The sequence below is a fragment of the Spinacia oleracea genome, chromosome 1 (assembly GCF_020520425.1).
Source record: "Spinacia oleracea cultivar Varoflay chromosome 1, BTI_SOV_V1, whole genome shotgun sequence".
NCBI lineage: Eukaryota > Viridiplantae > Streptophyta > Magnoliopsida > Caryophyllales > Amaranthaceae > Spinacia > Spinacia oleracea.
In genome coordinates, this window is record NC_079487.1 from 79,617,530 (window position 1) to 79,632,243 (window position 14,714).

General features: G+C 35.6%; 1 protein-coding gene across 8 annotated transcripts; it reads right to left on the bottom strand.

The window, feature by feature from the left end:
- Window positions 1–1,170: 1,170 nt before the first annotated feature.
- LOC110799942 (peptidyl-prolyl cis-trans isomerase CYP95) lies at window positions 1,171–13,051 on the bottom strand. Of its 8 annotated transcripts, none has more exons than XM_056834835.1 (14): window positions 12,893–13,051; window positions 11,102–11,229; window positions 10,832–10,886; window positions 9,785–9,873; window positions 9,461–9,485; window positions 8,279–8,317; window positions 7,235–7,352; window positions 6,914–7,044; window positions 6,375–6,729; window positions 5,720–5,802; window positions 4,091–4,298; window positions 3,276–4,013; window positions 3,119–3,175; window positions 1,171–1,794 (listed from the first exon to the last, which is right to left on the bottom strand). In XM_056834835.1, exons 2-14 carry the CDS (start codon window positions 11,177–11,179, stop codon window positions 1,455–1,457), a joined length of 2,316 nt encoding a protein of 771 aa, XP_056690813.1. In that variant the 5' UTR covers window positions 11,180–11,229; window positions 12,893–13,051; the 3' UTR covers window positions 1,171–1,454. The 8 variants fall into 8 exon arrangements, with proteins under 8 accessions (XP_056690813.1, XP_056690811.1, XP_021860918.1 ...); XM_056834833.1 differs by having other exon boundaries at window positions 3,119–3,181; XM_022005226.2 differs by having other exon boundaries at window positions 3,119–3,190.
- Between the last annotated feature and the right edge of the window lie 1,663 nt (window positions 13,052–14,714).

The window sequence follows — 14,714 nt, forward strand, 5'->3', positions numbered from 1 at the left end:
AAGAAATTTATGGTAATATAGTAATTCATTTCTATTGACATTTTGTACATCCGAGAACACAAAATGACCCGATATTCTTATTTACAAGTAGTGTACAATAAATATATATTGTCACCGAAGTAAAAGTTAACTCAAAATGCTTATAAGTTATCCTTTTATGTAAAAATTATCTATTTTTTAGTGATTATTTTTCATTTCAATAAAAATTATTTCTTCAAACTCACTAATAATATACTTCGTATAAAATTAATCATTTAACCTTCTAAAATGTTTATCTATTAATTTTTTTTAACAATATAAAAGCTAATCAAAACATATTAAAAATACAAAAAACTAAGTAAAAGTTACAAAAAAAATTTGGGTAAAAAAATACCCTAGTGTACAACCTTATGCGTAAAAGACCTTCACAAATTCTTATTTATATGAGATATACGATAAATATTGTACACCGAAGTTAAAAGTTAACGTAAAATGCTTAAAAGTCATCTTTATATATGTAAAAGTTATTTTTTTTGTTAGTAATACATTTTTTTATTTTAATAAATTAATTATGTATAAAATTAATCATTTAACCATTTAAAATGGTTATCTATCAACTTTGGTAATATTAATCCAACCTTTGACCGATTTTCTTTTATTAAGCCCACCTACGACATATTTTTTAATAATCCCACATTTATTACCCAACAACTTTTATTGGGCCCAACATGTCATAAAACTGTTGTAAGCGGCATTATTTCTCTACATGGCAGTACTCTCTCTCGATATATTCAGTCATCATCATCAATTCATCACCATCTCGTTGGCTTTTTCACCGATTACCGGCCACTTAAGCCCAATAAAAGTCGTCGGGTAGTAAAGGTGGGATTATTAAAAAATATGTCGTAGGTGGGATTAATAAAAGAAAATCGGCCAAAGGTTGGATTAATATTACCAAATTTTCCTTACTTAATAATATAAAAGTTAGAGAAAACTGGGTAAAAGTTGATATACAATAAATTTATTGTAAAACTTGTGCAGGTAAGACCTTTTGAAAGACCTTTTGGTTTTAAATAGCCATAGTTATACTACGTACTACTTAGTATGGAACAGGGACTATGTGTTTATTGACAAATAGTACCCGAGAATTCATAAAACCGTCATTTAAAACAGCCAAAAATAAATCCCAAGTTAAAATGAAATGGTACAGCCGTGTACAAATAATAATAGAGTCGAAACATAAAACTTCATACACTACATTGTTTCAAGACAGAACAGTGTCAAACAGGATCTACTTCCATAACTAAAGACCAAATCAATGTAATTGTTGTAAAAAAATCCATGTAAAATCTATTTATTCAACATACACTTAACAAACAACCACCACTATCTCATAGCTCACGGAAATACTTTCCCCCAAATATATTCTCAACCGAAAAGAGTAACCAAAATAATGCGAATCCAAAGCTACTTTTCTACCTAGGACTGGCCTCAGCAGAACCATCTCCATAAGACACCAGGCCCTTTTTCACAGGTGGACTGTCAGATGATGACCTAGACCGAGACCGAGACCGAGACCTATCCTTGCTAACTCTTTTTGGAGGTGGAGATCCCCCCCTGGAGGACCCTGAGGCTGACAAACTCCTACTTTGACTTCGGCTAGATGACAACCGCTTTTCAGCACGAGGAGATGCACGGTATCTGGGAGGAGGATCACTTGGAGAACGAACAGGGCTTCGGGTAAAACGACGACGACGATAAGGAGGACTTCTTGAAACACTTGGACTTCTTGTCCTGCTTCTTCTTCTTCTATATCTGTAACAAAACCCGTAGAATCATAACATCAGTTGCAGAATCTGATTTAGTTATTACATATGAACCCACAGACTGCCCTTCCATGGTGTTTGTGTCACCAGAAAAACTAGTTGAATGACTATCCTAAATGCACCGGTGACACTAGGAACCAATTTGGAGAAATAAGAAGCATGGCATGAGATAGGCGGCGGAACCGTTTCTAAATCCTAGTTAGAAAATACTGCCTAAAGGACAACATCATGCATCGTTCAGACTCAATATATATTCTAACTTGGCAAGAATTAGGTTATATGAATAACAAAGTAATGACTACCCTTGCATACAAAAGATCTGCGAATGAAACAGCTCTAAACATTGCACCCACAAAATTAGGAAAAATAAAACACTAAATAACAACAAGCTTAATTGGTTTCGCTCTGCCACATAAAGTTTGGAATTTGAACAACCAAGGAAGTTTCAGCAACAAATATTTTTCCCACATAATGAGAAGATATTTAAATTGGAAAGTATAAAATGTAAAATAAGAGGAAAAAACTAACTATATTCTCCTTAGTTCTTGTGCCATATTCTAAAACACTATATACACATAAAAAAGAAAGAGGGAGTAATACTCTGTAGTCTGTCCTTTTGTAGTTTTTGTGTACTCTGTGTACCTTTAATTTTAACTTTGAGAAAAAATAAACAATCAACTCAGCTTGGATTCTAGGTCTTACTATCAGGTTCATTTTAGGCCAGGCCGCACTCAATTTGGATCACTTCTGGTACGGGTTGCCTTGGGTTTGGTTATAGTTTCGGGTCAGCTAGACTAAACTTCGGGTTTGGCTATTTTGGGTCAAAATCAATAGCCAGATCAGGTAATCAAGTGTGGGTCAGTGTTTCCATGTACAATGCCCTTGCTAGGTTCTGTTCCAACATCAGACACAGGCTTAGTTTACTGCAGGCATTTTCATCACTTTGGTTTGATTATGTTAAGATCCTAAAAATTAGTCTAGTTCACCATCACAGTAGAAAGATGAACCCATTTTGACACTTCACCAATCCAAATTAGCAGATTGCAGAGACACGCAGATGTCATAAGAAGTTGCATAAACCCACACTGCTGATGAACGCAAAAGTTTGCAGGTTCTTCAGTCAGGGTCCTAAAAATACTCATGTATACCAAGAGTTTATGATCTTAAATTCTTAATACTTAAATTCCTCGAGGAATCTGTACCTCCAATGCAGACTAACTAGCTAAGAACCTGAACTTCACACAACAATGTAATAGAAAACATCCACTTCAGACTAGTAAAATTGCAAGGTAACAGCAATAATCACAACATACCTTATTGGAGACCTTCTTGGGCTCCGGAAACGCCTTGGAGAACGGTCAGAAAATCTCCTGTAACTGGGATATCTAAAATGTGAACAAGTGTGGAATAATTGACACTTCACAATTTACAAGAAGGCCTCAAAAGTTACAGAATAATAGGAAGCAATACCTGTCACGACCACCATACCGATAACGGTCAGGAGTAGGGGTCCTATATTTTCGAGCATAAGAGAATCTGTCACTGAAACCTCTACCCCTTCTAATACGTTTTGGTGACGCATCGGGGGAAGCACTTCTTGACATACTCCTATGGCGAATGGAAGGAGGGCTTCGACGGCCAGGACTTCTAGAATAGCTGCGACGATAGCTCCGCCTTGGAGACCTAACAGGACTACGGCTAACAACTCTTCTTGATGGGGCCCGACCTGAGCTTCTACTTAAGCTTCTATGTGAAGATCTTATGGGGCTCACACTTCTACGAGAACGTACAGGGCTTGGACTGCTTCTCCTGCCGACTCGTCCTGGGCTTCTACCGATTGATTTTTGGGATGACCCTCCCCGGTAGCTCCCACTGGGACTTCTTCGAGGTGGGGATATGACAGGGCTTACACTGGCATTTCGTCGAGGACGAATTCTTGGTGGGCTTCCACTCGGGCTTCTAACTGGGCTTTTGCTGAGGCTTCTAGCTGGGCTTCTACTGAGACTTCTAGCAGGACTCCTGCTGGCATTCCTCAATGGACTTCTGCTAATGCTATGACTTCTTTGTACAGCTAGAGGGGGACTCTTGCTAACACTTGGACTTCTGCTCACACTCCTTCGCGGTGTTGCACTCCGGCTCCTGCTCATACTCCTGGGGCTGATACTCATACTCTTACTCATAGCCTTTTTGGGACTTGCACTCCGGCTCCTGCTCATCAACTTTCAATGAAATACCAGCAAGAATCTGTAAGCATAAAGACTAGAGGTGAAGAATTGAAAGGAGACCTAGATTTTCCTCGGTGGTCCTCTACCACATCAGGTTGTCTATCTTCATTTCTGCTACATCTTGCATCTTGTTTATAGCCATTGCTTCGTTGCTCTCCATTTTCCTTTGGAGATCTAAATTCTTCATCATCAAACTTATCAGATTCTTCACTTCTTTTGTGATTATTGACAGTGGTAGCACTCTCAACAACAGGAGGATGGTTCTCAGCTACAAATTCCACAAACAGTGTCATACAAAAAAAACTGGCTTAACCCCAAAAAAGGATCTTAATGATTAAAAAATTTCCCAAAATGAAAGTTGTGCATGCTAAAAATAAAACATTGTCCCACAGTTTGAACTTACAGAATCCGTAGAACCAATCAACAAGCACACATTTTAAAAATTTACAGTAAATCATATCCAAACATGTGCATTCAACCAAAAACCACAAGATAGAATCTCAATTTCTGTTCAATGCAGAATGGTTAATCAGATTGGTAAAAGCTGTTCAACATCCCCCCCCCTCCCTCCCCATGTTTGTTCTGGTTGCCTTTGGTAATACAAGTAATTGCTAATTTTGACCATCGCACAGTTTAGCATTTCAAAGTGCTAACGGCTAGTTTGCCATACTTAACATAGTTTCTTATTTTTAGTAGAAAAGAACTACGTCATTCATATTACCTCCGTTTCACAATACTTGGATCGTTTCTCATTTGGCACTACTTATCAACCAACTTTGACAATCTTTCTTTCAACATTATGTAAGAAAAAACGTGATACTTGTTAAACTGTATCAATGCGAGGATTACAAATATCAACCTTTTATAATTTTAACTTTATACGCAATTAGAGATATTAATATCCAACGATGCGTGTTGGAGTACATGAAAAAAGAAATGTTGCATGTATAGTGAACGGAGGTAGTATTAATTGAAAATATCACTGGGATCTTGTAAAATTTTGTCCGATGTGTATAATAAAATTATTTTTCCCACTAATACATGACTTTGTGGACAAAGGGGTGTCTTAAAGACTTATATTTCAATTCATACGAAAGAAAGGGAGTATATATTACAAGAATTAATCGGTCAAAGTTGTTCCATAGAGACAGTGACGGGGCTTTTGGATTGACATGGAATAGGGAGAGAGATAAATAGGGATAAGGAATTTATCATAGAATACATGAGGAATTCATTACTTTAATTAATATCCCTTTGTTGGTATGAGTTGGGAATAAGATTGGGATAATTAGCAAATTTGTTAAAACCTTAGTAACTCTCTCATTCCCTCCACCTTTATTCCTTTTCATGAAGGGTACAATTGTCTTTTCATTCGTCTTTCGTATCCCTCCCAGTTATACCATCCCTTCCCTACGTATAGACTATAGAAATGGTGGACTAAAGTTTTTTCTTAGCCCATCCCTATCCCATCCCTCTTTATCTTTAGTTTACTTTATTGCGCTTTAAGCTTGATAACATGAAAACCAGATACTAAAGAAGTATTACATATTTACTATACTTACCAAGTTACTAACTCTTTTTTAAACATTCAATTAAATCCCCAACAAACTTGTAATTAGTGTATCACACAAGAAGAAACGTAACACTTAAGCTAAACAAGTAATCCACGCCAAGGAAACATTACTATACCATTTTTCTGCAAATCATCCTTATGCTTCGGATCAGAATCCTTCACATTGCCCTCTTCTTCAGAGCTATCCTCGGTGCTCTCACTGTTGGTATCACTCAGACTATCAGATGTCCTTCAATAACACAACAACAGAAAGACTCAACAAGACTTATTTACACTTCCAAAACATATAAAGGCCAAACATTCAATTCAAGTACATCTGCGCACTTTCGAGAAAAAAACATGCATCTCAAAACATATCAACAGAATATTTTGCATACTAAAATGATAAATCCCTGTTTTCTAGCCAAGGGAAGGCTGGGATGTCATTCTCCGGATGCATGGAAACATATGTGACAACAGAATACAATTGGCTTCTATCATTCTATGTGATCATCATAGAACCACAGCAGAAATAAATGAATCATAATACAAAAGAAACCTTTTGCACAACTACATAATCCAAAAAATAAAGAACTTGCCTCTTTCCCGCAAGCAAACTTACTTAACCAAGAATGCATATGCAGAAAATAAGCCTTCATACAAGAAAATGCTTCTATATATTAGCTTGCAAAAAACTAAAGTCAATTAAACGAGCATGTAGGATATGACCTCGGAACGTTTAACTTAATTTCAATCAGCAATATGTAGGAGACATACTAAATTGTTTATCACCTTTTTGGCTTGCGTCTTGAACGCTTGTCATGCCTTTTGCGCTTTTTATCACGCCGCTTGTCTCTACGCTTCCCACGTTTGTATTTATCGCGCTTAGAAGATCTCTTTCTCTTCTTTCGCCTGTCATCACTAGAGGAACTGACATCTGATGAAGATGCGTCGGTTTCAGAATCAGTATCAGATTCCGTACTATCAAAGTCACTATCAGAAGAATCATCCGATTCAGATGTATAATATTTTCTTCTTCTCTTTCTTCTGTCTCTTGAAGATTTCTTATGCTTCCCCTTTCGTCGTGTTTCGTGACTCACATCCAAACTTGCCTCCTTTGCCACCTTCTTTCCCAGTTTCTTCTTTTCTGCATGTCACAGAGCAGCATTCCACATGGAATAATTAAATAAGATAACAAAATAAAGAAAAAAGTAATCATAATCAACATGTCAGCAAATCAACTTGAGATATCCAAACTGGAATTAAGAAACATAGGAATTCAGCGACTTTTCTGTTTTTCATTTACATAATAGATATAAAGTGGTGCTTACCACTCTCACTCAATTCCCCAGAGTTGCAAATTTTGACAGTAACAGCTGGTCTTCCGTCTTCATGACCTGCATCCTCAACTTTCTTCAAAACTTCATGACCGTGTACCAGCTTCCCGAACACTATATTCTTTCTGTCAGATAAAAAGTAAGCATTAAGGAATGTAATACTGAGGCAATTCCTAAAACGTAAGATCCCAGAAATCTTTCTAATACAAAGGATAACCACACAAAATGTACTCCCTTATTATATGTTAATCACAAAAGTCCCGAACATCCACAATGTATTCACAGTTAATCATATGTTTGAAGGTGGAAAGTAACCTGTCAAGAGTTTGGTTAGCCTTGAAAATAAGACTAAAAATAGATCCACGATTATCTCGGTCAGCAACTGACATTGATAAGAGACCAGGTTCGTCATGTTTTAGCTTTGGTGACTCATCTGAAACAACAGAGAAGATTTACTTAGTGCCCAAAAAACGAACCGAAATGCCAGGATAATATACCGGCAAAATTCCAGTACTCGCATCCACATAAATACACATTCATGTGTTCAGTGTATGATAGCACACACCCCAAACTCGGCTCAATAAGCAAACAAGTCAAGACTTTCACTTCTAACATCTACTTTGATCGAACTAACATACGCAGAAGTCATCAAGTGGGTCATATTGCAACAGGATTCAGAGAGTTTCCTCATAGGAAAGCCATAAGGTTGCAGTGTCGCACTATAAGTCTGTAAAGGGAACACCAAACACTGCGACCTTATGGCTACAGCAGTACAGCCGGAAAAGTTCAGGGCGCACGAGCTAGTGATTACATTCTTCTTGGTGTGGTTCTTAAGACAACTTGGGAAGGCTCACACCAATAACAAATTTGGAGATTTATGAAAGTCCTTGAACATCTGATATACAGGTGATATTTATTTAAAGACCTAACCTAACTTTAAAATCAAATTAGATTGGTTAAACACGTCAACCCACTAATTGAACGAGTTCAAATCCTGAACTTAAAACACATTTTATATTAAGCACTTAAGGTAGTTTTTGCTGCCTCAAGTTCAGCAAAGCCTGAAAATAATCCAGTTCTCTGTCTCTAACTAATAAACATTTGAAGTTAGTGCTAAAACCTAAAAGCATACGGACTTGCTGCAATTTGTAGATAATATCATAAAGCAATATTTTATTGGATTATGGAATTGTAGTTTCTAGTTTCTTCTATGATCAAACTTGATCATTCCAGTAGAATAATTTGACTACAGAAGCCAAATGTGGCCAGGGACAGAGGACGTAAGTGTAGATATTAAAGCAAAACAACTCAAGTCTCAAGGTTGTTGCTCGGATAAAGAATAACACAAGTATAGATTACCTGGAAATCTGTCCCCATATATACTTTCTCCAGCTGAACCTGCACCAGGTATATCAAGCATGAGAGCAAAAAACAGAAATTGCATTTAAGTATATCCAAATGAGTAATCTCTTTCAATTATCCATACAGAAGAAACCAAGAGCCGAGAATTAGGTCACTCATACCAGCGTATAAAATAGCACAAAGCGCACTAAGCGATATGAGTCCTAGAGCCTAAGCGCGAAGCGCGCGCATCGAAGTGAAGAACTTTAAGAATTAAAAGTTTTTTACTGTTAAGCATATATATGTTACAAAAATAATCACAAAAATATATAAAAATCAGATTTGATTCCAAAAATATATTACTCTTTGTTTTAACAAAAATAAAACATATAACATAGTGTTTCAAGAAGCTAGGCCGGCTGTTGTTACTGTTGTCTTTTTCTTTTCTTCTTTTTCCTTTTCTTTTGGACTCTTGGCCCACTTTCTATTGTTAAGGATTAATAGGGTGTGGTCCAAAACACAATAACAACATATAAAAAAGCTTTCAACGTAAAGTAATAAAAAACATCAATGAAGCGCCAAAGCGCGATTAAGCGCTTGATGTGCATGCGCTTAATTACAAACGCTTCGTTCAAATCTAATTAAGCACTTTTCCCTAGAGCTTCGCGCTTTTTTAAACACAGACTCATACCAATGGAAATCATCACGAAACCATTAATCATATTTCAACAACTCAAAAGGAGAGTATTGTTGGCAAGAATAAGTATCTATATGTTATTCGGTCAATAAAATGACAAGCCAGGTAATGCCAAAGATCTGAAAGCATTGAGGTTCAGCCTTTACAGCACAGGGTGCTACAACTTATAACCATTTCAAAAAAAAATACACGAGAATGTCTCAATGTATCTCCCGGACACTACCATGAACCCCCTATCAAAATTTTCTGGCCTCGTTCTGTAACACTTTGTTTGGATAAGAAGAAATGGAGAGAAAGGGAGGGAAAAGAACAAGCTCCCTTGTTTGGATAAAAGATTGGGAAAAGGAAGGGGAAAAAGGGAGGGATCCATTTCCCTCCAAACCTCTCCAGTTTTTGGGACTATTTCCTCCAAATTTGGAGGGAATAGTCCCAAAAATTCATTTAAGAAAAGCGTAATAGTTTAGTTGTGTTACAGACACATCAAGTGTGAAAAGAACAAATACCTTCTTGTCTGAGGAGATCACCACCCTGCAGAATAGAATAAAACATCAATCCATTATCAGAAAAGAATTTGTTTGAATATAATCAGGTGCAAAACAAATAACCTTTACTAAATCATGCTGGATAAACAACATAGCAAGTACAACCTTAAAACTACATCATTAGAAAAGCAGGCGTGACCATCAGCCCTGTATCCTACAGCATAAACAACTCACCAATGAAAGAGGAAGACCACTCCTAACTTATGCCCGGACAGAAAACCATATAAAGGGATAATCAGAGTACAGCTAAGACTAAAATGCAAAACTTGGAGATGAGAGGCATACCTGAGCCATGGAACCCTTCACAATCCGATGGAAAAAGGTCCCTTTGTAGTGCAGGGGCTTCCTTAATTTCGGGCCAACTCCCTTCTCTCCTGGAAATTCAGAAAAATCTTTCGTAATTCAAAAGATTGGAGAGAATAAAAGCAGCCAAAAGTAGAAAAGAATAAAATAAAATAAAGAATATTAAAATACAAATAAAATATGTAAGCTTAATTCTGAAACAGAACCTAGCACAAAAGAGTATTCAGAGCCAACAAAACAGTACTTGTTACAAGAATGACTGCCATCAGTGCTCATCTCAACATAGATACAAAAATGTGCATGCAATATATTTATTTCTTGTTTTTAACTTCTGGATTTCTTCAGCCTCTTCATTTGGTTAATATCCCACTTCTTGAATTTCTATACAGCGATTAAACTAATTTCCTTCCCTCTATGCGGTAGATAATTGATACAAAAAAATTCCCTTTCAAATATAGGAATAAGCAGTGGGAGTTAAGACTGCACAATGCAAGATACACACCTTCCCCGGGAAAAATACTGTCACAAATTACGTTGTCTGTAAGAAATACACTATTATGGAAAATCATGTAGATATTCAACAAATTACCAAAGAAAAATACTTGAATTACTATCATAACAACTGAGACCTCCCAATTTATAGTAAGAGCTCGAAAAAATAAATGGTATAACAGTGGGGAGGCTCACCGCTTTATTAAGTTGTATAAACACGCAACAGACCAACAACCGCAAGTTGAATCAACTTCCAATTTCCAGCAATAACTATCAAATAAAAATGGCATAATGGAAAAGCTCACTGCTTTATTTGGATGCATAAGCATATAATAAACCATAGACCAGTAAAACAACCACCAACAAAGCACAAAAACAAAAAGAGCACAAAAAAAATGGGAAGCCACACCAGAATACCATTAAATGTGCAAATTAATGGAATATTAGTTCTACAAAACCAATATCAAAGTTGGAATTGTCAGTCAACATAGACAAGGAAGCGATGGGGGGAAGTAAATCCTCATCTACTGTAATTACCTGTACATAACGCACGAAAATTTTCGGCAGTCTTTGGAACTACGTCAGAAGAGAGCTGTGGAAACAAAGCACAAAGTTAATAACATCTACTCCACATAAGTTTGTAAAGGAATTTGAAACAATACACTGGAAAGAACCATAAGTTAGAAATGCTTCTCCAAAGAATCACAGGGAAAAATAAAGTTGTGAGACACTAGGGACATTATCAGATATCAAGCCAAAAAAAACCAACCCAGTCAGCATTCAATTATGTAACAAGCAATGTAATACCTCAAAAACCATCCTTTCATACGGATCTCCGTCAATTGACACATCCAAGAAAACAAACGGGTTTTTCTTCTTGGCCATCTCCCTCTTAGTGAGTTAGTATCGCAAATTCAAGCCAACTTCCCTGTTGTCTGTTGCAAAAGAAATGATAGCTTTTGTGAATTACAAAATTCAAGACAGAGATTTTGAGTAATTTGACAGCTTAAAGCATCTCTTTCACACGAAGAAGTGTGAAAAATTAAAAATAAATGAATAAGTAAAAACAGAAATCTCCACAGAATAAAACCAAGAGAGTCTAGGCGTCAATCCTTGTTCAACTTAAGGTGCATTATGATTTCCAAGTGACTCCAGCATCCTCAAACTATTTTAGCCTTCATTACTAACCTTAGCAGTCACTCATCACTAAGGAAACCACACTTTCCTCACCCTCAAAGGCTCAAACATGATCCTGACAGAGCCCATGAAGACAATGAGAAGTAATTTGAAAAGAGACTACCTAACTGACAAATTTGTTTGAAACTTTATAGTTAATACCACTCCTCACCCAAAAAGGAATAGAATACAAGACGCAGTTGGTTGATTCTTTTGATTTGAAGCCCAAAAAAGGGAAATAAAACAATGTAGCACGTCAATTATACAGAGACATTCAGAAAATGTAAGATAGCATCCCTCCTATCATCCTATGAGTTATGACATATATAGTGCGCTTTCAAAGCTTACTAGCAGGGGATCAAGAATAACAACAGAAATGCAGAAAAAAATGCTGATCAAACAAGTTACAACTTACAACAGAGAATATACACAAAAATACTAGATAGGTACCCAAAAAAATGGCAAACAACAAAAATCCAGCTTTCAGTAAGTCTGCAGTTCTAATAATTATTTACCTGTTACATAAGTATCCTACCAAAAAAGCAACCAAGCACGAAGAAGTTGAGAACATTAGAAAATCGACATTCGACAGGCATTTAGCGAGTATAGCAACAAAAGAGTACTCGAATAGCTGGTGAAGTAGTGAACAACGCAACATCTAACCCTGGCACGATAAAATAAAATTTCCTTTGGACTGTTCAAATTATACAAGAAAATCAAATTTCTCAAAAATGGTTGAATTACTCGATCAACCAACCCCTACCATGTTACACTCAGATAGACAAAATCTCAATGGAAAAGAAAACAATCTTCTACCTAACAGCATTTAGGGCAACCCTTCAAATACTAGCATGCATGCTACAAACAGTTGCAGTTTTCCAATGAGAAAATCAACTTCTAACACCAATTACCAAACTACGAACGTCATTTATCATTCCTGCACTTTCATCAAAATAATGTATGCCCATGCATTCACCTTTTTCCCATAGGTAACTTCGATTCTCCCGACTAAAGCGATCTTATCTAACCATTACTCATATACAAAATAATTCGCGAATACCGCAAATGAAACCAAGCACATCAGAGACATCACATAAACCCTAAAAACCCTCTAAAACAGATTCAAAGGACACACCCATAATTCATCAAACCAGACGAACCCTAAACCTTAAACCCCAAATAAAATTATATAATTGTAGAAAAGTCCACATCAGTACAACTAAATCAGGCATAACTTAGCACCAAAAAGTTGCGAAAAACAATAGATTAGCCACAGAAATCGGAGCAATTTGGCAAATGAAAATATAGCATCAATTATAAACCGATTAAACGAATTATATAACCAAAATGGCTGGATATTGCTAAGCATATCGATCAAAGAAAAACAGAAAGAAGAGAATAGAGAGAAAAATTAGGGTTAACCTGGAAATGGGCGAAAGAGGAGAGCGCAGTGCAGCAATGGCAGCTGATCCACCGTTAGGAGAGAGAGAATCAATGCGTGAGTGATGGAGAAAGAGTGTGTGTGCAAGAGGAAAAACCTAGTGTCCACCTAAGTTACTAATTTGTCCCCATTCACTTTTGTTGAGCTACTCGTATACAATTGTCTAAGCATAAGTGCGAGTGGAAAGTCGTACATGTTGTGGGGTAAGAGGCGTAAAATTGTAAATTTTCATGTTCAAAAATAGAATAAAGCATAATTTAAAGATCATTTTGAAACGGACTAAAAGAGAAAGCGTAAAGATCATTTAGAAATGCAGGTAGTGCATAATTGAAGTTGAAAAGATGGGAAAATGACTAGTTTAGAAGACTTGAAATTGAAAGGAAAAGAGTGTTCAATTATAACATCTTTTCCTTGAATGCTTCAAAACCTTGGATTAATCTATTACTATATACTAAAAGAGACACCAGGAATGACACATGTCACTCCCTGATGCAATTTTTTCCCGCCAAAAGCCTATTTCCTAAAATATATCTAATTTATTTATTTATTTAGTTTTTAACAATTTTATAAATGTTTTATGTATGGAAACAAAATATTGGCTTACTAAATAAGACAATAATAAATACCACATAATAACTTGCTTAACATTATATTGAAATATTTCTGTCAAATCGGTATATCAATAATAGAAAATACATTTAGTCAATATTTTAATCAAATTAGCATATTATGCATATAAATTATGTAATACGAAAAGTTTCACATCAGATGATTAAATATGAATATGTTCAAGATTTATTAATTATGCTTTATGTTTAAGAGAAGAAATACTTTATAAAAAAAATATGGTCAAACAATAATTTTAAAATATCCGTGCATGCACGGGACATAATCTAGTCTAGCTTTAAACTGAGGTTGCTTACTTAAAGTATCATCAATTTTGAAATTAATTTTAGAAATTGAAGTTTGAACTTGAATTGAAAAATTAGGTGAATTAGCACCAAAAGAGAAGATGTTTCAAGGATGAAAATCCGCACCTTATATGCTCCTAGCATTGAAATTTTCTAGTTTTAAAGAGCGGTTTCTCTCTTAAAATATTATTGAATATGAACTTGAAATTGAATCAAGAAACTTGAAGCTCATGATTTTCTAGCTTGAAGAAGGATTTTGCCCATCTTCATACATCCTTGAACTTGTGAGAGGCCAAATTTTGAAATCGGAATTGCATGATGATTGTTGTAAAATAGAGTTTTCAAGAGTGCAATCTCTTATACTAATCATATTTTTTTAAAAGGTTTTTTGAAAATTTGGGACTTTGAATTTGTAAAAAGAGTATAGAAGATCATTTGGAGAAAACATTCAAGTGTGATGTTCTTCCAAATATTACTCTTAAAATTGCATTTGCCCAGTTCATGTGTGTTATATAGTCACATGAACATCCTTGGAATTGAAATTAGTAAGTAAAGAATTGAAGTGCCAAGAAAGGTAAAAGATTAGAGCCTTGAAAATTGATACCTTCTGTAACACCCCGACAATTCTCCTTTTTCTAAAATAACCCTTTTTATAAATATAACTATAGAGAATTATCAAAGTATTATCGCCCGTGTGAAAACGTAACGGCTTATTCAGAATTTTGCAGCGGAAAACATAAAACTAACTTTAGGTTTATAAATAAACAATTACATAATTAATCCCAAAAACCAATCAACGAAAATAAGGAAATGTAAATAGTACGACAAGTTTAAAGTCCAATTTAACAAACTCAAGTCACTTAGCAAAACAAAATAAATACAAGCTCTCTAA

Excerpts from the sequence above, each read along its gene's own strand:
- LOC110799942 (XM_022005223.2), bottom strand. The coding sequence starts at position 11,179 with ATGGCCAAGAAGAAAAACCCGTTTGTTTTCTTGGATGTGTCAATTGAC. Across the intron at positions 7,353-8,278 it reads ATATGGGGACAGATTTCCAG|ATGAGTCACCAAAGCTAAAA; the intron begins GTAATCTATACT and ends CTGTTGTTTCAG. Across the intron at positions 3,191-3,275 it reads CGGTATGGTGGTCGTGACAG|ATATCCCAGTTACAGGAGAT; the intron begins GTATTGCTTCCT and ends TTCACATTTTAG.